This window comes from Schistocerca cancellata, unplaced genomic scaffold (genome assembly GCF_023864275.1).
Source record: "Schistocerca cancellata isolate TAMUIC-IGC-003103 unplaced genomic scaffold, iqSchCanc2.1 HiC_scaffold_1148, whole genome shotgun sequence".
NCBI lineage: Eukaryota > Metazoa > Arthropoda > Insecta > Orthoptera > Acrididae > Schistocerca > Schistocerca cancellata.
In genome coordinates this window covers 42,836-65,445 of record NW_026047147.1, presented here as the reverse complement: position 1 = coordinate 65,445, position 22,610 = coordinate 42,836, and the positions used below count along the sequence as shown (strand labels likewise).

At 56.7% G+C, this 22,610-nt stretch overlaps 6 protein-coding genes across 6 annotated transcripts; 4 read left to right on the top strand and 2 right to left on the bottom strand.

Moving 5' to 3' along the window:
• Positions 1–2,747: 2,747 nt before the first annotated feature.
• Positions 2,748–3,257, bottom strand: LOC126159848 (fibropellin-1-like). Its single transcript, XM_049916659.1, has one exon. The coding sequence runs from the start codon at positions 3,255–3,257 to the stop codon at positions 2,748–2,750; it is 510 nt and encodes a 169-aa protein (XP_049772616.1).
• Positions 3,258–3,840: 583 nt separating this feature from the next.
• On the top strand, positions 3,841–7,186 carry LOC126159847 (ice-structuring glycoprotein-like). The gene is made up of 2 exons (XM_049916658.1): positions 3,841–4,110; positions 4,310–7,186. Exons 1-2 carry the CDS (start codon positions 3,841–3,843, stop codon positions 7,184–7,186), a joined length of 3,147 nt encoding a protein of 1,048 aa, XP_049772615.1.
• Positions 7,183–7,995, top strand: LOC126159846 (uncharacterized). Its single transcript, XM_049916657.1, has one exon. It carries the CDS (start codon positions 7,183–7,185, stop codon positions 7,993–7,995), a length of 813 nt encoding a protein of 270 aa, XP_049772614.1.
• A 1,399-nt stretch (positions 7,996–9,394) lies between these two features.
• On the bottom strand, positions 9,395–9,787 carry LOC126159845 (60S ribosomal protein L22-like). Its single transcript, XM_049916655.1, has one exon. It carries the CDS (start codon positions 9,785–9,787, stop codon positions 9,395–9,397), a length of 393 nt encoding a protein of 130 aa, XP_049772612.1.
• Positions 9,788–12,969: 3,182 nt separating this feature from the next.
• Positions 12,970–13,650, top strand: LOC126159844 (CWF19-like protein 2). The gene has a single exon (XM_049916654.1). The coding sequence runs from the start codon at positions 12,970–12,972 to the stop codon at positions 13,648–13,650; it is 681 nt and encodes a 226-aa protein (XP_049772611.1).
• Positions 13,651–18,973: 5,323 nt separating this feature from the next.
• Positions 18,974–20,071, top strand: LOC126159843 (uncharacterized). Its single transcript, XM_049916653.1, has one exon. It carries the CDS (start codon positions 18,974–18,976, stop codon positions 20,069–20,071), a length of 1,098 nt encoding a protein of 365 aa, XP_049772610.1.
• The last annotated feature ends 2,539 nt before the right edge of the window (positions 20,072–22,610 follow it).

Below are 22,610 nucleotides of genomic sequence, written 5' to 3'. Positions count from 1 at the left end.
TTGTTGTTGGCACCACACAGCACAGCATATGGTACTGATTATTGTAATGCTCCAATTGTCGGAAATTTCGATGCACGTGTTTGATCTGTACGTTCCTGTTTTCTTGACAGACAGCATGACTGATATTAGACACCACACCGACGAGTGTCTTTTATTCTAGCCACCATGTTGCTCGACTACCATTCTACAATTTGGTTTCTCCACTTTATTATTCAGTAGCGCCGAATGTTATGGAAGTTCTTCCTTCTTGCCTCACCACAGACTTAGTGGTTGTATTCTCCTTTTGAGTCTCCACTTTACTGCCTATACAGCGTTTTTGTGTGTTCTGAATTGTAGTAAATGTACCATCTACACACTATGTATATATATTACTTTTCTCTATCCTCCTCCATTCACTTTATAGTTATGTTACCTGTTACTTTCGTTCCTTCCTTACTTCTCTCCGACGTTTCATCTTTGCCCCATACATTCTCCCTCTTCTCACCATGGCTTCCTTCTCCTCCTCTCCTCCTTCCCCATATTACTATCCTCTTCAACTCTCTCAAACATACTTTCCTCATACACTCCCTCCCTTCTTTCTACGTACTGATTTTTCTCCTCCCCATCTCTTTTTTTCTGCATTACAGCATGCAAGCAAAGCAGTCTATTGAAGTTCTGTAGTTACTACACACAACTCAGCTGCAAAAGCATCTATTACTGAACTTGCAAGAGATACCTTGCATGGAGAAGTGACTACTTACGCAAAACAAACTCTGTACATTAGAGATACTGTGCATGCAAGAGCTGCAGCACACACTTTTCATGTTCTATCAGCTAAAACTGCTGAATGTGAAGTTCTTCTTATTCATTTCAGTATATCTGTACACACATGTGTTACTGTATACATAAAGGTTGCTGCAAATGAGACAGTTACCAAATGTACTAGAGTTATGGCATCCACAAGGTTAATCACAAAGTCTGTTGTCCTCACAAGCTGTACTGTCTTTGCAAGCTGTGCTGTCCTCGCAAGCTGTGCTGTCCTCGCAAGCTGTGCTGTCCTCGCAAGCTGTGATGTCCTCTCAAGCTGTGATGTCCTCTCAAGCTGTGCTGTCCTCGCAAGCTGTGCTGTCCTCGCATGCTGTGTTGTCCTAGCAAGCTGTGCTGTCCTCGCAAGCTGTGCTGTACTTACAAGCTGTGCTGTCCTGGCAAGCTGTGCTGTCCTTGCAAGTTGTGCTGTCCTCACTACTTGTGATGTCCCTGCAAGGTGTGCTTCCCTCGCAAGGTATGCTGTCCTTGCAATGTGTGCTGTGGTGTCCTCAAAAAGTGTGCTATGTTCACAAGGTCAGATACACTAACTACGTGTTCTGTCATTGTGAGGATTGCCGGTGTCAATATCTGTGCTGTCAATGTAAGCTGTACTGTCCTCACAGGTTTTGTACTCATCACAAGGTGAGGAGGAATGGCATGGCACAATATGCACTTATCAGAAAATGTGTTTTTCCTCGCAACATGTTGTACCTTAATATGATGTTCTGTCCTCGCTTGTTTAACGGTCCTGAAAATATTTGCTGTTCTCATAAGATACGCTGTCCTCAAAAAGTATGCTGTGGCACAAGGTGTGTTGTCCTCGAAAGATGTTCTGTCCTCACAAGTGTCCTCTCAAGCTGTGCTGTCCTCGCAGGCTGTGCTGCCCTCGCAAGCTGTGCTGCCCTCGCAAGCTGTGCTGTCCTCGCAAGCTGTGCTGTCCTCACAAGCTGTGCTGTCCTCACAAGCTGTGCTGTCCTCGCAAGCTGTGCTGTCCTTGCAAGCTGTGCTGTCCTTGCAAGCTGTGCTGTCCTCGAAAGCTGTGCTGTCCTTGCAAGCTGTGCTGTCCTTGCAAGCTGTGCTGTCCTCACAAGCTGTGCTGTCCTCGCAAGTTGTGCTGTTCTAGCAACTTGTACTGTACTCGCAACTTCTGCTGTCCTTGCAAGTTGTGCTGTCCTCGCAACTTTTGCTGTCTCCGCAAGGTGTGCTTCCCTCGCAAGGTCTGCTGTCCTTGCAATGTGTGCTGTGCTGTCCTCAAAAAGTATGCTATGGTCACAAGGTCAGATACACTAACTACGTGTTCTGTCATTGTGATGATTGCCGGTGTCAATATCTGTGCTGTCAACGCAAGCTGTACTGTCCTCACAGGTTTTGTACTCATCACAAGGTGAGCAGGAATGGCATGGCACAATATGCACTTATCAGAAAATGTGTTTTTCCTCCCAACTTGTTGTACCTTAATATGGTGTTCTGTCCTCGCTTGTTTAACGGTCCTGAAAATATTTGCTGTTCTCATAAGATACGCTGTCCTCAAAAAGTATGCTGCTGCACAAGGTGTGTTGTCCTCGAAAGATGGGCTTTAATTGCAGGCTTTTTTGTCCTTGCAAGGGGTCTGCATTCTGTGCAAGGTGAGCTGTCCTCACTGGTTGTGCTGTCCGTGAAAATTATTCTGTCCCCCACATGGTGAGCTGTACTGCCAACATGTGCTAACCTCATAATGAGTGCAGCAATCAGAAGGCATGCAGTCATTGGAACATAAAATTTTTCAGAAAATACGCCATCTTCATATATTGTCCTAACCCTCACAAAGTGTACTAACATTAGAAGGCATACTCTCCTCTTAGGGTGTGCCTCCCTTACAAAATGTCCTCTCATTCCAACATGTGCTCTCCCTTTAAGGTGTGCAGACTGCCTAAAGTCAGCTGTCTTCTGCATATCTGCCATCTTCTTAACGCTTGATGTCCTCAGCAGGTGTGCAATTTTATTGGTATATTGTCTTCTGAAGGTCTCTTTGCAGGGCGAACTGTCTTCACATGGCATGCTAACTTCACAGGTGTGCTGTCTTCAATAGGTGTGCAGTGCTTGTGAGGTGTGCTGTCCTTGCATGGTGTGCCATTCTCACATGGTGTGCCATTCTCACATGGTGTGCCAACCTCACATAGTGTGCCATCCTCACATGGTGTGCCATCCTCGCATGGTGTGCAAACCTCGCATGGTGTGCCATCCTCACATGGTGTGCCATCCTCACATGGTGTGCCATGTTCGCTTGGTGTGCCATGTTCGCTTGGTGTGCCGTCCTTGCAAGGTGTGCCGTCCTCGCAAGGTGTGCCGACCTCGCAAGGTGTGCTGTCCTCGCAAGGTGTGTCATCCACGCAAGGAGTGCTGTCCTCGCAAGGAGTGCCGTCCTTGCAAGGAGTGCCAACCTTGCTAGGTGTGCTGTCCTCACATGCAATGCATGAGAAGCCCCCCCCCATTGCAGAGCAAGCTCAGCTCACATTGTGTGATTCTACCAACCCAAGATGTTCTGTCCTCACATAATGTGCTGTCCTCAGTAGGGATGCTGCCCTCAAAAGGAGTGGTGTCCACGCTTCACATTCTGTCATTCAATAGAGTCACTTCCTAATAATATGTGCCATCTCCAATCACTGTAGTCTCTCGCAATCTGTACTGCTTTTCGAATGTGTGCTGCACCTGGAAGGTGTGCTTTCCTTTCATGGTGAGCTGTGGGCTGCGCTGACAAGAGCTACTGATATCAGAATGTATGCTCCTCTAAGTGTAGCAACGTGTCTCTTTCTTAAATGTATATTCCTCACAATCTGGGATTATTTCATTAAGAGTACTATCCCACAAGGTGTACTGACTACAAGTCATGCTGCTTGGACATGGTTTGCAGTCCTTACACTGCATGACGTCCACACAGATCTTCTCACTTAATAGCAGTGATGAAATCAGACTAGGCAGTAATAACAGTGTCTGCAGACTTTGCAAGAGGTGCAGCCTTTTTAAGGGGTGCAGCCCTTGCAAAGAGTAAGACTTTCAATGACTGCAGCCTTCACAATGAGTGCAGCCTTCACAATGAGTGCAGCCTCTGCAGGGAGTGCAGCCTCCACACGGAGTACACACTTCGCAAAGAGTGCAGTCTTTGCATGCAGTGCGGCAGTTTACGCAAAGGGTGCAGCCCTCAAACAGAATGCAGCTTTCACACAGAGTGCAGCCATCGCAAAGAGTGCAGCCATCGCAAGGAATGCAGCCTTCGCAAGGAGTGCAGCCTTCACAAGGAGTGCTGCCTTCACAAGGAGTGCTGCCTTTGCACGTAGTGCAGCATCCGCATGGAGTGCAGCCTTCACATAGGGGGCACGCTTCGCAAGGAATACAGCCTTCAAAAGGAGTGTACCATTTGCATAGTGCCTTCGCATGGACTGCTGCCATCACAAGGAGTGCTGCCTTCGCAGGGTGAGCTGCCTTCGCAAGGAGTGCTGCCTTCGCAAGGGGTGGTGCCTATGCACGGAGTGCTGCCCTTGCACAGAGTGCTGCCTTCGCAAAGAGTGCTGCCTTCGCAAAGAGTGCTGCCTTCGCAAGGAGTGGTGCCTTCGCAAGGAGTGGTGCCTTCGCAAGGAGTGCTGCCTTCGCACAGAATGCTGCATTTGCACAGAGTGCTGCCTTCGCAAGGAGTGGTGTCTATGCACGGAGTGCTGCCTTTGCACAGAGTGCTGCCTTTGCAAAGATTACTATCTTCGCACGGTGTGCTGCCTTTGCACAGAGTGCTGCCTTCGCAAGGAGTGCTGCCTTCGCAAGGAGTGCTGCCTTCGCAAGGAGTGCTGCCTTCGCAAGGAGTGCTGCCTTCGCAAGGAGTGCTGCCTTCGCAAGGAGTGCTGCCTTCGCAAGGAGTGCTGCCTTCGCAAGGAGTGCTGCATTCGCGCGGAGTGCTGCCTTCGCTAGGAGTGTTGCCTTCGCACGTAGTGCTGCCTTCGCAAGGAGTGCTGCCTTCGCAAGGGGTGGTGCCTATGCACGGAGTGCTGCCCTTGCACAGAGTGCTGCCTTCGCAATGAGTGCTGCCTTCGCAAAGAGTGCTGCCTTCGCAAGGAGTGGTGCCTTCGCAAGGAGTGGTGCCTTCGCAAGGAGTGCTGCCTTCGCACAGAATGCTGCATTTGCACAGAGTGCTGCCTTCGCAAGGAGTGGTGTCTATGCACGGAGTGCTGCCTTTGCACAGAGTGCTGCCTTTGCAAAGATTACTATCTTCGCACGGTGTGTTGCCTTTGCACAGAGTGCTGCCTTTGCACAGAGTGCTGCCTTTGCACAGAGTGCTGCCTTTGCACAGATTGCTGCCTTTGCACAGAGTGCTGCCTTTGCACAGAGTGCTGCCTTTGCACAGAGTGCTGCCTTTGCACAGAGTGCTGCCTTCGCAAGGAGTGCTGCCTTCGCAGCGAGTGCTGCCTTTGCACAGAGTGCTGCCTTCGCAAGGAGTGCTGACTTTGCACAGAGGGCTGCCTTCGCAAGGAGTGCTGCCTTTGCACACAGTGCTGCTTTCGCAAGGAGTGCTGCATTCGCAAGGAGTGCTGCTTTCGCAAGGGGTGCTGCCTTCGCAAGGAGTGCTGCCTTTGCTAGGAGTGCTGCCTTCGCAGGGAGTGCTGCCTTCGCAGGGAGTGCTGCCTTCGCTAGGAGTGCTGCCTTCGCTAGGAGTGGTGCCTTCGCTAGGAGTGGTGCCTTCGCTAGGAGTGGTGCCTTCGCTAGGAGTGGTGCCTTCGCTAGGAGTGCTGCCTTCGCTAGGAGTGCTGCATTCGCAGGGAGGGCTGCGGTCGCAAGGGGTGGTGCCTTCGCACGGACTGCTGCCTTCGCTAGAAATGCTGACTTCGCATGTAGTGCTGCCTTCGCACAGACTGCTGCCTTTGCACAGAGTGATGCCTTTGCACAGAGTGCTGCCTTCGCAAGGAGTGCTGCCTTCGCAAGGAGTGCTGCCTTCGCACGGAGTGCTGCCTTTGCTAGGAGTGCTGCCTTCACAGGGAGTGCTGCCTTCGCTTGTATTGCTGCCTCCGCACGGAGTGCTGCTTTCGCTGGGAGTGATGCCGTCGCATGTGGTGCTGCCTTCGCAAGGAGTGCTGCCTTGGAACAGTGTGCTGCCTTCGCAAGGAGTGCTGCCTTTGCACAGAGTGCTGCCTTCGCAAGGAGTGCTGCCTTCGCAAGGAGTGCTGCCTTCGCAGGGAGTACTGCCTTTGCAAGGAGTGCTGCATTCCAAGTAGTGCTGCCTGCAAAAGGAGCGCTGCCTTCACAAGGAGTGCTGCCTTCGCAAGGAGTGCTGCCTTCGCAAGGAGTGTTCCCTTCGCACGGAGTGCAGCCTTCGCACGTAGTGCCGCCTTCCCACGGAGTGCTGCCTTTGCACAGAGATCTGCATTCGCAGAGTGTGGTGCCTTCGCATGAAGTACTGCCTTCGCAAGGTGTGCAGCCTTCGCTAGGAGTGCTGCCTTCAAAAGGAGTGCTGCCTTCGCAAGGAGTACCGCCTTCGAAAGGAGTGCTGCCTTCACAAGGAGTGCTGCCTTCGCTAGGAGTGTTGTCTTCGCAAGGAGGGCTGCCTTCGAGAGGAGGGCTGCCTTCGCAGGGAGTGCTGCCTTCGCAAGGGGTAATGCATTTTCAAGTAGTGCTGCCTTCTCAGGGAGTACTGCCTTTGCAACGAGTGCTGCCTCCCAATGAGTGCTGCCTCCCAATGAGTGCTGCCTTCGCAAGGAGTGCTGCCTTCGCAAGGAGTGCTGCCTTCGCAAGGAGTGCTGCCTTCGCAAGGAGTGCTGCCTTCGCAAGGAGTGCAGCCTTCGCAATGAGGGCTGCCTTTGCAGGGAGTGCTGCCTTCGCAAGGGCTGGTGCCTTCGCAAGGTGTGCTGCCTTTGCAAGGAGTGCTGCCTTCGCTAGGAGTGCTGCCCTTCTAAGGAGAGCTGGCTTCGCAAGGAGTGCTGCCATCGCTAGGAGTGCTGCTTTCGCAAGGAGGGCTGACTTTGCAGGGAGTGCTGCCTTTGCAGGGAGTGCTGCCTTCGCAAGGAGTGCTGCCTTCACAAGGAGTGCTGTTTTCGCAGAGAGTGCTGCATCCACAAGGACTGCTGCCTTCGCAAGCAGTGCCGCCTTCGCAAGGAGTGCTGCCTTTGCAAGGAGCGCTGCCATCGCAAGGACTGTTGCCTTCGCTAGGAGTGCTGCCTTCGCAAGGAGGGCTGCCTTCGCAAAGAGGGTTGCCTTCGCAGGGAGTGCTGCCTTCGCAAGGGGTAATGCCTTCGCAAGTAGTTCTGCTTTCGCAGGGAGTACTGCCTTTGCAAGGAGTGCTGCCTTCCAAGGAGTGCTGCCTTCGCAAGTAGTGCTCCCTTCGCAAAGAGTGCTGCCTTCGCGAGGAGTGCTGCCTTCGCAAGGAGTGCTGCCTTCGCAATGAGGGCTGCCTTCGCTAGGAGTGCTGCCTTCGCAAGGAGTGCTGCCTTCGCAAGGAGTGCTGTCTTCGCAAGGAGTGCTGTCTTCGCAAGGAGTGCTGTCTTCGCAAGGAGTGCTGTCTTCGCAAGGAGTGCTGTCTTTGCAAGGAGTGCTGTCTTCGCAAGGAGTGCTGCCTTCACAAGGAGTCCTGCCTTCGCAAGGAGTGCTGCCTTCACAAGGAGTGCTGCCTTCGCAAAAAGTGCTGCCTTCGCAAGGAGAGCTGCCTTCCCAAGGAGTGCTGCCTTCCCAAGGAGTGCTGCCTTCCCAAGGAGTGCTGCCTTCCCAAGGAGTGCTGCCTTCCCAAGGAGTGCTGCCTTCCCAAGGAGTACTGCCATCGCAAGGAGTGCTGCCTTCGCAAGGAGTGCTGCCTTCGCAAGGAGTGCTGCCTTCGCAACGAGTGCTGCCTTCGCACGGAGTGCTGCCTTCGCAAGGAGTGCTGCCTTTGCAAGGAGTGCTGCATTCAGAATGAGTGGTGCCTCCGCAAGGGGTGCTGCCTTCGCAAGGAGTGCTGCCTTTGCAAGGAGTACTGCCTTCGCAATGAGTGCTGCCTTCGCTAGGAGTGTTGCCCTCGCAAAGAGGGCTGCCTTCGCAAGGAGGGCTGCCTTCGCAGGGAGTGCTGCCTTCACTAGGAAGGCTGTCTTCGCAAGGAGGGCTGCCTTCGAGAGGAGGGCTGCCTTCGCAGGGAGTGCTGCCTTCGCAAGGGGTAATGCCTTCGCAAGTAGTGCAGCCTTCTCAGGGAGTTCTGCCTTTGCAACGAGTGCTGCCTTCCAATGAGTACTGCCTTCGCAAGGTGTGCTGCTTTCGCAAGGAGGGCTGCCTTCGCAGGGAGTGCTGCCTTTGCAGGGAGTACTGCCTTCGCAAGGAGTGCTGCATTCGCAAGGAGTGCTGCCTTCGCAGGGAGTACTGCATCCGCAAGGATTGCTGCCTTTGCGTGGTGTGCTGCCTTCGCAAGGAGTGCTGCCTTTGCAAGGAGCGCTACTATCGCAAGGAGTGCTGCCTTCGCTTCGAGTGCTGCCTTCGCAAGGAGGGCTGCCTTCGCAAAGAGGGAGTACTGCCTTTGCAACGAGTGCTGCCTTCCAATGAGTGCTGCCTTTGCAAGGAGTGCTGCCTTCGCAAGGAGTGCTGCCTTCGCAAGGAGTGCTGCCTTCACAACGAGGGCTGCCTTTGTAGGGAGTGCTGTCTTCCTAAGGGGTTTTGCCTTCGCCAGGAGTGCTGCCTTTGCAAGGATTGCTGCCTTCGCAAGGAGAAATGCCTTCGCAAGAAGTGCTGCCTTCGCAAGGAGTGCTGCCTTTGCACAGAGTGCTGCCTTTGCAGGGAGTGCTGCCTTTGCACAGAGTGCTGCCTCCGCCAGGAGTGCTGCCTTTGCATGGACTGTTGCCTTCGCAAGGAGTGCTGCCTTCGCAAGGAGTGCTGCCTTTGCAAGGATTGCTGCCTTCGCTAGGAGTGCTGCCTTCACTAGGAGTGCTGCCTTCGCTAGGAGTGCTGCCTTCGCAGGGAGTGCTGCCTACGCAGGGAGTGCTGCCTTCGCAAGGAGAGCTGCGTTCACAAGGAGTGCTGCCTTCGCAAGGAGTGCTGCCTTCGCAAGGAGTGCTGCTTTCACACAGAGTGCAGCCTTTGCACATAGTGCTGCCTTCACACGGAGTGCTTCCTTTGACAGAGTGCTGCCTTCGCAAGGAGGGCTGCCTTCGCAGGGAGTGCTGCCTTCACATGGGGTGGTGCCTTCGAAAGGAGTGCTGCCTTTGCAGACAGTGCTGCCTTTGCAAGGGGTGTTGCCTTCGCAAGGAGTGCTGCGTTCACAAGGAGTGCTGCCTTCGCAAGGAGTGCTGCCTTCGTAAGTAGTGCTGCCTTCTCAGGGAGTACTGCCTTTGCAACGAGTGCTGCCTTCCAATGAGTGCTGCCTTCACAAGGAGTGCTGCCTTCGCAAGGAGTGCTGCCTTCGCAAGGAGTGCTGCCTTCGCAAGGAGTGCTGCCTTAGCAAGGAGTGCTGCCTTCGCAATGAGGGCTGCCTTTGCAGCGAGTGCTGGCTTCGCAAGGGGTGGTGCCTTCGCAAGGAGTGCTGCCTCTGCAAGGAGTGCTGCCTTCGTAAGGAGATATGCCTTCGCAAGGAGTGCTTCCCTCGCTACGAGTGCTGCCCTTCTAAGGAGAGCTGCCTTCACTTGGAGTGCTGCCATCACTAGGAGTGCTGCTTCGCAATAAGGGCTGCCTTCGCAGGGAGTGCTGCCTTTGCAGGGAGTGCTGCCTTTGCAAGGAGTGCTGCCTTCGTACGGAGTGCAGCCTTCGCACGTAGTGCTGCCTTCGCACGGATAGCTGCCTTTGCACAGAGATCTACATTCGCAGGGAGTGGTGCCTTCGCAAGAAGTGTTGCCTTTGCAAGGAGTGCTGCCTTCGCTAGGAGTGCTGCCTTCGCAAGGAGTGCTGCCTTCGCAAGGAGTGCAGCCTTCGCACGGAGTGCAGCCTTCGCACGTAGTGCTGCCTTCCCACGGAGTGCTGCCTTTGCACAGAGATCTGCATTCGCAGGGTGTGGTACCCTCGCAAGAAGTGCAGCCTTCGCAAGGTGTGCTGCCATCGCTAGGAGTGCTGCCTTCAAAAGGAGTGCTGCCTTCGCAAGGAGTACTGCCTTCGAAAGGAGTACTGCCTTCGCAGGGAGTGCTGCATCCGCAAGGAATGCTGCCTTCGCAAGGAGTGCTGTCTTCGCAAGGAGTGCTGTCTTCGCAAGGAGTGCTGTCTTTGCAAGGAGCGCTGCCATCGCAAGGAGTGCTTCCTTCGCTAGGAGTGCTGCCTTCGCAAGGGGGGCTGCCTTTGCAATGAGGTCTGCCTTCGCTAGGAGTGCTGCCTTCGCAAGAAGTGCTGCCTTCGCAAGGAGTGCTGCCTTCGCACGGAGTGCAGCCTTCGCACCGAGTGCTTCCTTTGACAGAGTGCTGCCTTCGCAAGGAGTGCTGCCTTCACAAGGAGTGCTGCCTTCGCAAGGAGTGCAGCCTTCGGAAGGAGTGCAGCCTTCGCAAGGAGTGCAGCCTTCGCACGGAGTGCTTCCTTTGACAGAGTGCTGCCTTCGCAACGATTGCTGCCTTCCCAAAGAGTGCTGCCTTCCCAAGGAGTGCTGCCTTAGGACGGAGTGCTGCCTTCGCTAGGAGTGCTGCCTTCGTACGGAGTGCAGCCTTCGCAAGGAGGGCTCCCTTCGCAGGGAGTGCTGCCTTCGCAAGGGGTGATGCCTTCGCAAGTACTGCTGCCTTCGCAGGGAGTACTGCCTTTGCAACGATGCTGCCTTCCAATGAGTGCTGCCTTCGCAAGGAGTGCTGCCTTCGCACGGAGTGAGGCCTTCGCATGGAGTGCTGCTTTTGCTCAGAGTGCTGCCTTCGCAAGGAGTGCTGCCTTCGCAAGGAGTGCCGCCTTCGCAAGGTGTGCTGCCTTTGCACAGAGTGCTGCCTTTGCACAGAGTGCTGCCTCCGCAAGGAGTGCTGCCTTTCATGGACTGTTGCCTTCGCAAGGAGTGCTGCCTTTGCAAGGATTGCTGCCTTCGCAAGGAGTGCTGCCTTCGCTAGGAGTGCTGCCTTTGCAAGGAGTGCTGCCTTCGCAAGGGGTGCTGCTTTCGCACAGAGTGCAGCCTTCGCACATAGTGCAGCCTTCGCACATAGTGCTGCCTTCACACGGAGTGCTTCCTTTGACAGAGTGCAGCCTTCGCACGGAGGGCTGCCTTCGCACGGAGGGCTGCCTTCGCAGGGAGTGCTGCCTACGCGGGGAGTGCTGCCTTCGCAGGGAGTGCGGCCTTCGCAAGGAGTGCTGCCTTCGCAATTAGTGCTGCCTTCGCAAAGAGTGCTGCCTTCGCAAGGAGTGCTGCTTTCGCAAGGAGTGCTGCCTTCGCAAGCAGTGCTGCCTTCGCTCATAGTGCTGCCTTCACACGGAGTGCTGCCTTCGCAAGGAAGGCTGCCTTCGCAAAGAGTGCTGCCTTCGCAAGGAGTGCTGCCTTTGCACAGAGTGCTGCCTTTGCAGGGAGTGCTGCCTTTGCACAGAGTGCTGCCTCCGCAAGGAGTGCTGCCTTTGCATGGACTGTTGCCTTCGCTAGGAGTGCTGCCTTTGCAAGGAGTGCTGCCTTCGCAAGGAGTGCTGCCTTCGCAAGGAGTGCTGCATTCGCAAGGAGTGCTGCATTCGCAAGGAGTGCTGCTTTCGCACGGAGTGCAGCCTTCGCACATACTGCTGCCTTAACACAGAGTGCTTCCTTTGACAGAGTGCTGCCTTCGCACGGAGGCCTGCCTTCGCAGGGAGTGCTGCCTACGCAGGGAGTGCTGCCTTTGCAAGGAGTGTTGCCTTCTCAAGGAGTGCTGCCTTCGCAAGGAGTGCTGCCTTCGCAAGGAGTGCTGCCTTCGCAAGGAGTGCTGCCTTCGCACGGAGTGCAGCCTTCGCACGTAGTGCTGCCTTCGCACGGAGTGCTGCCTTTGCACAGAGATCAGAAATTCGCAGGGAGTGGTGCCTTCGCATGAAGTGCTGCCTTCGCAAGGAGTGCTGCCTTAGCTAGGAGTGCTGCCTTCGCAAGGAGTGCTGCCATCGCAAGGAGTGCTGCCTTCGCACGGAGTGCAGCCTTCGCACGTAGTGCCGCCTTCCCACAGAGTGCTGCCTTTGCACAGAGATCTGCATTCGCAGGGTGTGGTGCCTTCGCAAGAAGTGCTGCCTTCGCAAGGTGTGCTGCCTTCGCTAGGAGTCCTGCCTTCAAAAGGAGTGCTGCTTTCGCAAGGAGTACTGCCTTCAAAAGGAGTGCTGCCTTCGCAAGGAGTGCTGCCTTCGCTAGGAGTGTTGTCTACGCAAGGAGGGCTGCCTTCGAGAGGAGGGCTGCCTTCACAGGGAGTGCTGCCTTCGCAAGGGGTAACGCATTTGCAAGTAGTGCTGCCTTCTCAGAGAGTACTGCCTTTGCAACGAGTGCTGCCTCCCAATGAGTGCTGCCTTCGCAAGGAGTGCTGCCTTCGCAAGGAGTGCTGCCTTCGCAAGGAGTGCTGCCTTCGCAATGAGGGCTGCCCTTAGAGGGAGTGCTGCCTTCTCAAGGGGTGGTGCCTTCGCAAGGAGTGCTGCCTTTGCAAGGAGTGCTGCCTTCGCAAGGAGTGCTGCCTTCGCTAGGAGTGCTGCCCTTCTAAGGAGTGCTGGCTTCACAAGGAGTGCTGCCATCGCTAGGAGTGCTGCTTTCGCAAGGAGGGCTGACTTCGCAGGAAGTGCTGCCTTTGCAAGGAGTGCTGCCTTCGCAAGGAGTGCTGCCTTCGCACGGAGGCCTGCCTTCGCAGGGAGTGCTGCCTACGCAGGGAGTGGTGCCTTCGCATGAGGTGCTGCCTTCGCAAGGAGTGCTGCCTTCGCAAGGAGTGCTGCCTTTGCAAGGAGTGCTGCCATCGCAAGGAGTGCTGCCTTCGCACGGAGTGCAGCCTTCGCACGAAGTGCTGGCTTCCCACGGAGTGCTGCCTTTGCACAGAGATCTGCATTCGCAGGGTGTGGTGCCTTCGCAAGAAGTGCTGCCTTCGCAAGGTGTGCTGCCTTCGCTAGGAGTCCTGCCTTCAAAAGGAGTGCTGCCTTCGCAAGGAGTACTGCCTACGAAAGGAGTGCTGCTTTCGCAAGGAGTGCTGCCTTCGCTAGGAGTGTTGTCTTTGCAAGGAGGGCTGCCTTCGAGAGGAGGGCTGCCTTCACAGGGAGTGCTGCCTTCGCAAGGGGTATCGCTTTCGCAAGTAGTGCTGCCTTCTCAGAGAGTACTGCCTTTGCAACGAGTGCTGCCTCCCAATGAGTGCTGCCTTCGCAAGGAGTGCTGCCTTCGCAAGGAGTGCTGCCTTCGCAAGGAGTGCTGCCTTCCCAAGGAGTGCTGCCTTGGGACAGAGTGCTGCCTTCGCTAGGAGTGTTGCCTTCGTACAGAGTGCAGCCTTCGCAAGGAGTGCTGCCTTCGCAAGGTGTGCTGCCTTTGCAAGGAGTACTGCCTTCGCAAGGAGTGCTGCCTTCGCAAGTAGTGCTGCCTTCGCTAGCAGTGTTGCCTTCGCAAGGAGTGCTGCGTTCAGAAGGAGTGGTGCATCCGCAAGGAGTGCTGCCTTCGCAAGGAATGCTGCCTTCACAAGGAGTACTGCCTTCGCAAGGAGTGCTGCCTTCGCAAGGAGTGCTGCCTTCGCAAGGAGTGCTTCCTTCGCAAGGAGTGCTGCCTTCGCAAGGAGTGCTGCCTTTGCAAGGAATGCTGCCTTCGCAAGGAGTGCTGCCTTCGCAAGGAGTGCTGCCTTCGCAATGAGGGCTGCCCTTAGAGGGAGTGCTGCCTTCGCAAGGGGTGGCGCCTTCGCAAGGAGTGCTGCCTTTGCAAGGAGTGCTGCCTTCGCAAGGTGTGCTGCGTTCGCTAGGAGTGCTGCCCTTCTAAGGAGTGCTGGCTTCGCAAGGAGTGCTGCAATCGTAGGAGTGCTGCTTTCACAAGGAGGGCTGACTTAGCAGGGAGTGCTGTCTTAGCAGGGATAGCTGCCTTTGCAGGGAGTGCTGCCTTCGTAAGGAGTGCTGCTTTCGCAGGGAGTGCTGCATCCGCAAGGAGTGCTGCCTTCGCAAGGAGTGCTGCCTTCGCAAGGAGTGCTGCCTTTGCAAGGAGCGCTGCCATCGCAAAGAGTGCTGCCTTCGCTAGGAGTGCTGCCTTCGCAAGGAGGGCCGCCTTCGCAAAGAGGGCTGCCTTCGCAGGGAGTGCTGCCTTCGCAAGGGGTAATGCCTTCGCAAGTAGTTCTGCTTTCGCAGGGAGTACTGCCTTTGCAAGGAGTGCTGCCTTCCAAGGCGTGCTGCCTTCGCAAGAAGTGCTCCCTTCGCAAACAGTGCTGCCTTCGCAAAGAGTGCTGCCTTCGCTAGGAGTGCTGCCTTCACAATGAAGGCTGCCTTCGCTAGGAGTGCTGCCTTCGCAAGGAGTGCTGCCTTCGCTAGCAGTGTTGCCTTCGCAAGGAGTGCTGCGTTCAGAAGGAGTGGTGCCTCCGCAAGGAGTGCTGCCTCCGCAAGGAGTGCTGCCTTCGCAAGGAGTACTGCCTTCGCAAGGAGTGCTGCCTTCGCAAGGAGTGCTGCCTTCGCTAGGAGTGCTGCCTTCGCTAAGTGTGCTGCCCTCGCAAGGAGGGCTGCCTTCGAGAGGAGGGCTGCCTTCGCAGGGAGTGCTTCCTTCGCAAGGGGTAATGCCTTCGCAAGTAGTGCTGCCTTCTCAGGGAGCACTGCCTTTGCAACGAGTGCTGCCTTCCATTGAGTGCTGCCTTCGCAAGGAGTGCTGCCTTCGCAAGGAGTGCTGCCTTCGCAAGGAGTGCTGCCTTCGCAAGGAGTGCTGCCTTCGCAAGGAGTGCTGCCTTCACAAGGAGTGCTGCCTTCGCAAGGAGTGCTGCCTTCGCAAGGAGTGCTGCCTTCGCAATGAGGGCTGCCTTTGCAGGGAGTGCTGCCTTCACAAGGGGTGGTGCGTTCGCAAGGAGTGCTGCCTTCGCAAAAGTGCTGCCTTCGCAAGGAACGCTGCCTTCGCAAGGAGTGCTGCCTTCGCAATGAGGGCTGCCTTTGCTGGGAGTGCTGCCTTCGCAATGGGTGGTGCCTTCCCAAGGAGTGCTGCCTTTGGAAGGAGTGCTGCCTTCGCAAGGAGATATGCCTTTGCAAGGATTGCTGCCTTCGCTAGGAGTGCTGCCCTTCTAAGGAGAGCTGCCTTCGCAAGGAGTGCTGCCTTCGCTAGGAGTGCTGCTTTCGCAAGGAGGGCTGCCTTCGCAGTGAGTGCTGCCTTTACAGGGAGTGCTGCCTTTGCAGGGAGTGCTGCCTTCGCAAGGAGTGGTGCCTTCGCAAGGAGTGCTGCCTTCGCAGGGAGTGCTGCATCCGCAAGGAGTGCTGCCTTCGTAAGGTGTGCTGCCTTCGCAAGGAGTGCTGCTTTTGCAAGGAGCGCTGCCATCTCAAGGAGTGCTGCCTTCGCTAGGAGTGCTGCCTTCGCAAGGAGGGCTGGCTTCGCAAAGAGGGAGTTACGCCTTTGCAATGAGTGCTGCCTTCCAATGAGTGCTGCCTTTGCAAGGAGTGCTTCCTTCGCAAGGAGTGCTGCCTTCGCAAGGAGTGCTGCCTTCGCTAGGAGTGCTGCCCTCGCAAGGAGGGCTGCCTTCGAGAGGAGGGCTGCCTTCGCAGGGAGTGCTGCCTTCGCAAGGGGTAATGCCTTCGCAAGTAGTGCTGCCTTCTCAGGGAGCACTGCCTTTGCAACGAGTGCTGCCTTCCAATGAGTGCTGCCTTCGCAAGGACTGCTTTTTTCGCAAGGAGTGCTGCCTTCGCAAGGAGTGCTGCCTTCGCAAGGAGTGCTGTCTTCGCAATGAGGGCTGCCTTTGCAGGGAGTGCTGCCTTCGCAAGGGGTGGTGCCTTCGCAAGGAGTGCTGCCTTCGCAAGGAGTGCTGCCTTCGCAAGGAGTGCTGCCTTCGCAAGGAGTGCTGCCTTCGCAATGAGGGCTGCCTTTGCTGGGAGTGCTGCCTTTGTTGGGAGTGCTGTCTTCGCAAGGGGTGGTGCCTTCGCAAGGAGTGCTGCCATTACAAGGAGTGCTGCATTCGAAGGAGATATGCCTTCGCAAGGAGTGCTGCCTTCGCTAGGAGTGCTGCCCTTCTAAGGAGAGCTGCCTTCGCAAGGAGTGCTGCCACGCTATGAGTGCTGCTTTCGCAAGGAGGGCTGCCTTCTCAGTAAGTGCTGCCTTTGCTGGGAGTGCTGCCTTCGCAAGGAGTGGTGCCTTCGCAAGGAGGGCTGCCTTCGCAGGGAGTGCTGCATCCGCAAGGAGTGCTTCCTTCGTAAGGTGTGCTGCCTTCGCAAGGAGTGTTGCCTTTGCAAGGAGCGCTGCCATCGCAAGGAGTGCTGCCTTCGCTAGGAGTGCTGCCTTCGCAAGGAGGGCTGCCTTCGCAAAGAGGGAGTACTGCCTTTGCAACGAGTGCTGCCTTCCAATAAGTGCTGCCTTTGCAAGGAGTGCTGCCATCGCAAGGAGTGCTGCCTTCGCAAGGAGTGCTGCCTTCGCAAGGAGTTCTGCCTTCGCAAGGAGTGCTGCCTTCCCAACGAGGGCTGCCTTTGTAGGGAGTGCTGTCTTCGCAAGGGGTTTTGCCTTCGCCAGGAGTGCTGCCTTTGCAAGGAGTGCTGCCTTCGCAAGGAGAAATGCCTTCGCAAGGAGTGCTGCGTTTGCACAGAGATCTGCATTCGCATTGAGTGGTGCCTTCGCAAGAAGTGCTGCCTTCGCATGGAGTGCTGCCTTCGCTAGGAGTGCTGCCTTCGCAAGGAGTGCTGCCTTCGCAAGGGGTGCTGCCTTCGCACGGAGTGCAGCCTTCGCACGCAGTGCTGCCTTCCCACGGAGTGCTGCCTTGGCACAGAGATCAGAAATTCACAGGGAGTGGTGCCTTCGCATGAAGTGCTGCCTTCGCAAGGAGTGCTGCCTTAGCTAGGAGTGCTGCCTTCGCAAGGAGTGCTGCCATCGCAAGGAGTGCTGCCTTCGCACGGAGTGCAGCCTTCGCACGTAGTGCCGCCTTCCCACATAGTGCTGCCTTTGCACAGAGATCTGCATTCGCAGGGTGTGGTGCCTTCGCAAGAAGTGCTGCCTTCGCAAGGTGTGCTGCCTTCGCTAGGAGTCCTGCCTTCAAAAGGAGTGCTGCTTTCGCAAGGAATACTGCCTTCGCTAGGAGTGCTGCCTTCAAAAGGAGTGCTGCCTTCGCAAGGAGTACTGCCTTCGAAAGGAATGCTGCCTTCGCAAGGAGTGCTGCCTTCGCTAGGAGTGTTGTCTTCGCAAGGAGGGCTGCCTTCGAGAGGAGGTCTGCCTTCCCAGGGAGTTCTGCCTTCGCAAGGGGTAATGCATTCGCAAGTAGTGCTGCCTTCTCAGGGGTACTGCCTTTGCAACGAGTGCTGCCTCCCAATGAGTGCTGCCTTCGCAAGGAGTGCTGCCTTCGCAAGGAGTGCTGCCTTCGCAAGGAGTGCTGCCTTCGCAAGGAGTGCTGCCTTCGCAAGGAGTGCTGCCTTCGCAATGAGGGCTGCCTTTGCAGGGAGTGCTGCCTTCGCATGGGGTGGTGCCTTCGCAAGAAGTGCTGCCTTCGCAAGGAGTGCTGCCTTCGCTAGGAGTGCTGCCCTTCTAAGGAGAGCTGGTTCCGCAAGGAGTGCTGCCATCGCTAGGAGTGCTGCCATCGCTAGGAGTGCTGCTTTCGCAAGGAGGGCTGACTTCGCAAGGAGTGCTGCCTTCCCAAGGAGTGCTGCCTTTGCAAGGAGCGCTGCCATCGCAAGGAGTGCTGCCTTCGCTACGGATGCTGCCTTCGCAAGGAGGACTGCCTTCGCAAAGAGGGCTGCCTTCGCAGGGAGTGCTGCCTTCGCAAGGGGTAATGCCTTCGCCAGTAGTTCTGCTTTCGCAGGGAGTACTGCCTTTGCAAGGAGTGCTGCCTTCCAAGGAGTGCTGCCTTCGCAAGTAGTGCTCCCTTCGCAAAGAGTGCTGTCTTCGCAAGGAGTGCTGCTTTCGCAATGAGGGCTGCCTTCGCTAGGAGTGCTGCCTTCGCAAGGAGTGCTGCCTTCGCAAGGAGTGCTGCCTTCGCAAGGAGTGCTGCCTTCGCAAGGAGTGCAGCCTTCGCAAGGAGTGCTGCCTTCGCAAGGAGTGCTGCCTTCCCAAGGAGTGCTGCCTTAGGACAGAGTGCTGCCTTCGCTAGGTGTGCTGCCTTCGTACGGAGTGCAGCCTTCGCAAGGAGTGCTGCCTTCGCAAGGAGTGCTGCCTTTGCACAAATTGCTGCCGCCGCACGGAGCGCAGCATACGCACAGCGTGCTGCCTTCGCAAGAGGTGCTGCCTTCGCAAGGAGTGCTGCCTTCGCAGGTAGTGCTGCCTTTGCAAGGAGTGTTGCCTTCGCAAGGAGTGCTGCGTTCACAACGAGTGCTGCCTTCGCAAGGAGTGCTGCCTTCGCAAGGAGTGTTGCCTTCGCATGTAGTACTGCCTTCGCAAGGAGTGCTGCCTTCGCAAGGAGTGCTTCCTTCCAAGGAGTGCTGCCTTCGCTAGAAGTGCTAACTTCGCGCGGAGGGCTGCCTTCGCAAGGAGGGCTCCCTTCGCAGGGAGTGCTGCTTCGCAAGGGGTAATGCCTTTGCAAGTGCTGCTGCCTTCGCAGGGAGTACTGCCTTTGCAACGAGTGCTGCCTTCCAATGAGTGCTGCCTTTGCAAGGAGTGCTGCCTTCGCAAGGAGTGCTGCCTTCACAAAGAGTGCTGCCTTCGCAACGAGGCCTGCCTTTGTAGGGAGTGTTGTCTTCGCAAGGGGTTTTGTCTTCGCCAGTAGTGCTGCCTTTGCAAGGAGTGCTGCCTTCGCAGGGAGAAATGCCTTCGCAAGGGGTGCTGCCTTCGCAAGGAGTGCTGCCTTTGCACAGAGTGCTGCCTTTGCAGGGAGTGCTGCCTTTGCACATAGTGCTGCCTCCGCAAGGAGTGCTCCCTTTGCATGAACTGTTGCCTTCACAAGGAGTGCTGCCTTCGCAAGGAGTGCTGCCTTTGCAAGGAGTGCTGTCTTCGCTAGGAGTGCTGCCTTCGCTAGGAGTGCTGCCTTCGCAGGGAGTGCTGCCTACGCAGGGAGTGCTGCCTTCGCAAGGAGAGCTGCCTTCGCAAGGAAAGCTGCTCTTGCAAGGAGTGCTGCCTTCCAAGGAGTGCTGCCTTCGCTAGAAGTGCTGCCTTCGCACGGAGGGCTGCCTTCGCAAGGAGGGCTCCCTTCGCAGTGAGTGCTGCCTTCGCAAGGGGTAATACCTTCGCAAGTACTGCTGCCTTCGCAGGGAGTACTGCCTTTGCAACGAGTGCTGCCTTCCAATGAGTGCTGCCTTTGCAAGGAGTGCTGCCTTCGCTTGGGGTGGTGCCTTCGCAAGGAGTGCTGCCTTCGCAATGAGTGCAGCCTTCGCAAGGATTGCTGCCTTCACATGGACTGTTGCCTTCGCAAGGAGTGCTGCCTTTGCAAGGATTGCTGCCTTCGCAAGGAGGGCTGACTTCGCAAGGTGTGCTACCTTCCCAATGAGTGCTGCCTTTGCAAGGAGTGCTGCCTTCGCACGGAGTGCAGCCTTCGCATGGAGTGCTGCTTTTGCTCAGAGTGCTGCCTTCGCAAGGAGTGCAGCCTTCGCAAGGAGTGCAGCCTTCGCAAGGAGTGCAGCCTTCGCAAGGAATGCTGCCTTCGCAAGGAGTGCTGCCTTCGCAAGGATTGCTGCCTTCACATGGACTGTTGCCTTCGCAAGGAGTGCTGCCTTTGCAAGGATTGCTGCCTTCGCAAGGAGTGCTGCCTTCGCTAGGAGTGCTGCCTTCACTAGGAGTGCTGCCTTCGCAGGGAGTGCTGCCTATGCAGGGAGTGCTGCCTTCGCAAGGAGAGCTGCCTTCACAAGGAATGCTGCCTTCGCAAGGAGTGCTGCCTTCGCAAGGAGTGCTGCTTTCGCACGGGGTGCAGCCTTCGCACATAGTGCTGCCTTCACACGGAGTGCTTCCTTTGACAGAGTGCTGCCTTCGCAAGGAGGGCTGCCTTCGCAGGGAGTGCTGCCTACGCAGGGAGTGCTGCCTTCGCAGGGAGTGGTGCCTTCGCAAGGAGTGCTGCCTTCGCAAGGAGTGCTGCCTTCGCACGGAGTGCAGCCTTCGCACGTAATGCTGCCTTCACACGGAGTGCTTCCTTTGACAGAGTGCTGCCTTCGCAAGGAGGGCTGCCTTCGCAAAGAGTGCTGCCTTCGCAAGGAGTGCAGCCTTTGCATAGAGTGCTGCCTTTGCAGGGAGTGCTGCCTTTGCACAGAGTGCTGCCACCGCAAGAAGTGCTGCCTTTGCATGGACTGTTGCCTTCGCAAGGAGTGCTGCCTTTGCAAGGAGTGCTGCCTTTGCAAGGAGTGCTGCCTTCGCAAGGAGTGCTGCCTTCACAAGGACTGCTGCCTTCGCTAGGAGTGCTGCCTTCGCTAGGAGTGCTGCATTCGCAGGGAGTGCTCCCTACGCAGGGAGTGCTGCCTTCGCAAGGAGTGCTGCCTTCGCAAGGAGTGCTGCCTTCGCAAGGAGTGCTGCCTTCGCAAGGAGTGCTGCCTTCGCAAGGAGTGCTGCCTTCGCATGGAGTACAGCCTTCGCACGTAGTGCTGCCTTCGCACGGAGTGCTGCCTTTGCACAGAGATCTGCATTCGCAGGGAGTTGTGCCTTTGCAAGAAGTGCTGCCTTCGCAAGGAGTGCTGTCTTCGCTAGGAGTGCTGCCTTCGCAAGGAGTGCTGCCTTCGCAAGGAGTGCAGCCTTCGCACGGAGTGCAGCCTTCGCACGTAGTGCTGCCTTCCCACGGAGTGCTGCCTTTCCACAGAGATCTGCATTCGCAGGGTGTGGTGCCTTCGCAAGAAGTGCTGCCTTCGCAAGGTGTGCTGCCATCGCTAGGAGTGCTGCCTTCAAAAGGAGTGCTGCCTTCGCAAGGAGTGCTGCCTTCGCTAGGAGTGTTGTCTTCGCAAGGAGGGCTGCCTTCGAGAGGAGGGCTACCTTCGCAGGGAGTGCTGCCTTTGCAAGGGGTAATGCATTCGCAAGTGGTGCAGCCTTCTCCGGGAGTACTACCTTTGCAACGAGTGCTGCCTCCCAATGAGTGCTGCCTTCGCAAGGAGTGCTGCCTTCGCAAGGAGTGCTGCCTTCGCAAGGAGTGCTGCATTCGCAAGGAGTGCTGCCTTCGCAATGAGGGCTGCCTTTGCAGGGAGTTCTGCCTTCGCAAGGGGTGGTGCCTTCACAAGGAGTGCTGCCTTTGCAAGGAGTGCTGCCTTTGCAAGGAGTGCTGCCTTCGCAAGGAGTGCTGCCTTCGCAAGGAGTGCTGCCCTCGCAAGGAGTGCTGCCTTCGCTAGGAGTGCTGCCCTTCTAAGGAGAGCTGGCTTCGCAAGGAGTGCTGCCATCGCTAGGAGTCCTGCTTTCGCAAGGAGGGCTGACTTCGCAGGGAGTGCTGCGTTTGCAAGGAGTGCTGCCTTCGCAAGGAGTGGTGCCTTCGCAAGGAGTGCTGCCTTCGCAAGGAGTGCTGCCTTCGCAAGGAGTGCTGCATTCGCAAGGAGTCCTGCTTTCGCAAGGAAGGCTGCCTTCGCAAGAAGTGCTGCCTTCACAAGGGGTAATGCCTTCGCAAGTAGTTCTGCTTTCGCAGGGAGTACTGCCTTTGCAAGGAGTGCTGCCTTCCAAGGAGTGCTGCCTTCGCAAGGAGTGCTCCCTTCGCAAAGAGTGCTGCCTTCGCAAGGAGTGCTGCCTTCGCAAGGAGTGCTGCCTTTGCAAGGAGTGCTGCCTTCGCAAGGAGTACTGCCTTCCCAAGGAGTGCTGCCCTGGGACAGAGTGCTGCCTTCCCTAGGAGTGTTGCCTTCGTACAGAGTGCAGCCTTCGCAAGGAGTGCTGCCTTCGCAGGGTGTGCTGACTTTGCAAGGAGTACTTCCTTCGCAAGGAGTGCTGCCTTCGCAAGGAGTGCTGCCTTCGCCAGCAGTGTTGCCTTCGCAAGGAGTGCTGCGATCGGAAGGCGTGGTGCCTCCGCAAGGAATGCTGCCTTCGCAAGGAGTGCTGCCTTTGCAAGGAGTACTGCCTTCGCAAGGAGTGCTGCCTTCGCAAGGAGTGCTGCCTTCGCTAGGAGTGCTGCCCTCACAAGGAGTGCTGCATTCACAAGGAGTGCTGCCTCTGCAAGGAGTGCTGCTTTCGCAAGGAGTACTGCCTTCTCAAGGAGTACTGCATTCGCAAGGAGTGCTGCCTTCACAAGGAGTGCTGCCTTCGCTAGGAGTGCTGTCTTCGCAAGGAGGGCTGCCTTCGAGAGGAGGGCTTCCTTCGCAGGGAGTGCTGCCTTCGCAAGGGGTTTGCCTTCGCAAGTAGTGCTGCCTTCTCAGGGAGTACTGCCTTTGAACGAGTGCTGCCTTCCAATGAGAGCTGCCTTTGCAAGGAGTGCTGCCTTCGCAAGGAGTGCTGCCTTCGTAAGGAGTGCTGCATTCGCAAGGAGTGCTGCCTTCGCAAGGAGTGCTGCCTTCGCAAGGAGTGCTGCCTTCGCAAGGAGTGCTGCCTTTGCAATGAGGGCTGTCTTTGCAGGGAGTGCTGCCTTCGCAAGGGGTGGTGCCTTCGCAAGGAGTGCTGCCTTCGCAAGGAGTGCTGCCTTCGCAAGGAGTGCTGCCTTCGCAAGGAGTGCTGCCTTCGCAATGAGGGCTGCCTTTGCTGGGAGTGCTGCCTTCGCAAGGGGTGGTGCCTTCGCAAGGGGTGCTGCCTTTGCAAGGAGTGCTGCCTTCGCAAGGAGATATGCCTTCGCAAGGAGTGCTGCCTTCGCTAGGAGTGCTGCCCTTCTAAGGAGAGCTGCCTTCGCAAGGAGTGCTGCCTTCGCTAGGAGTGCTGCTTTCGCAAGAAGGGCTGCCTTCATAGGGAGTGCTGCCTTTGCAGGGAGTGCTGCCTTCGCAAGGAGTGGTGCCTTCACAAGAAGTGCTGCCTTCACAGGGAGTGCTGCATCCGCAAGGAGTGC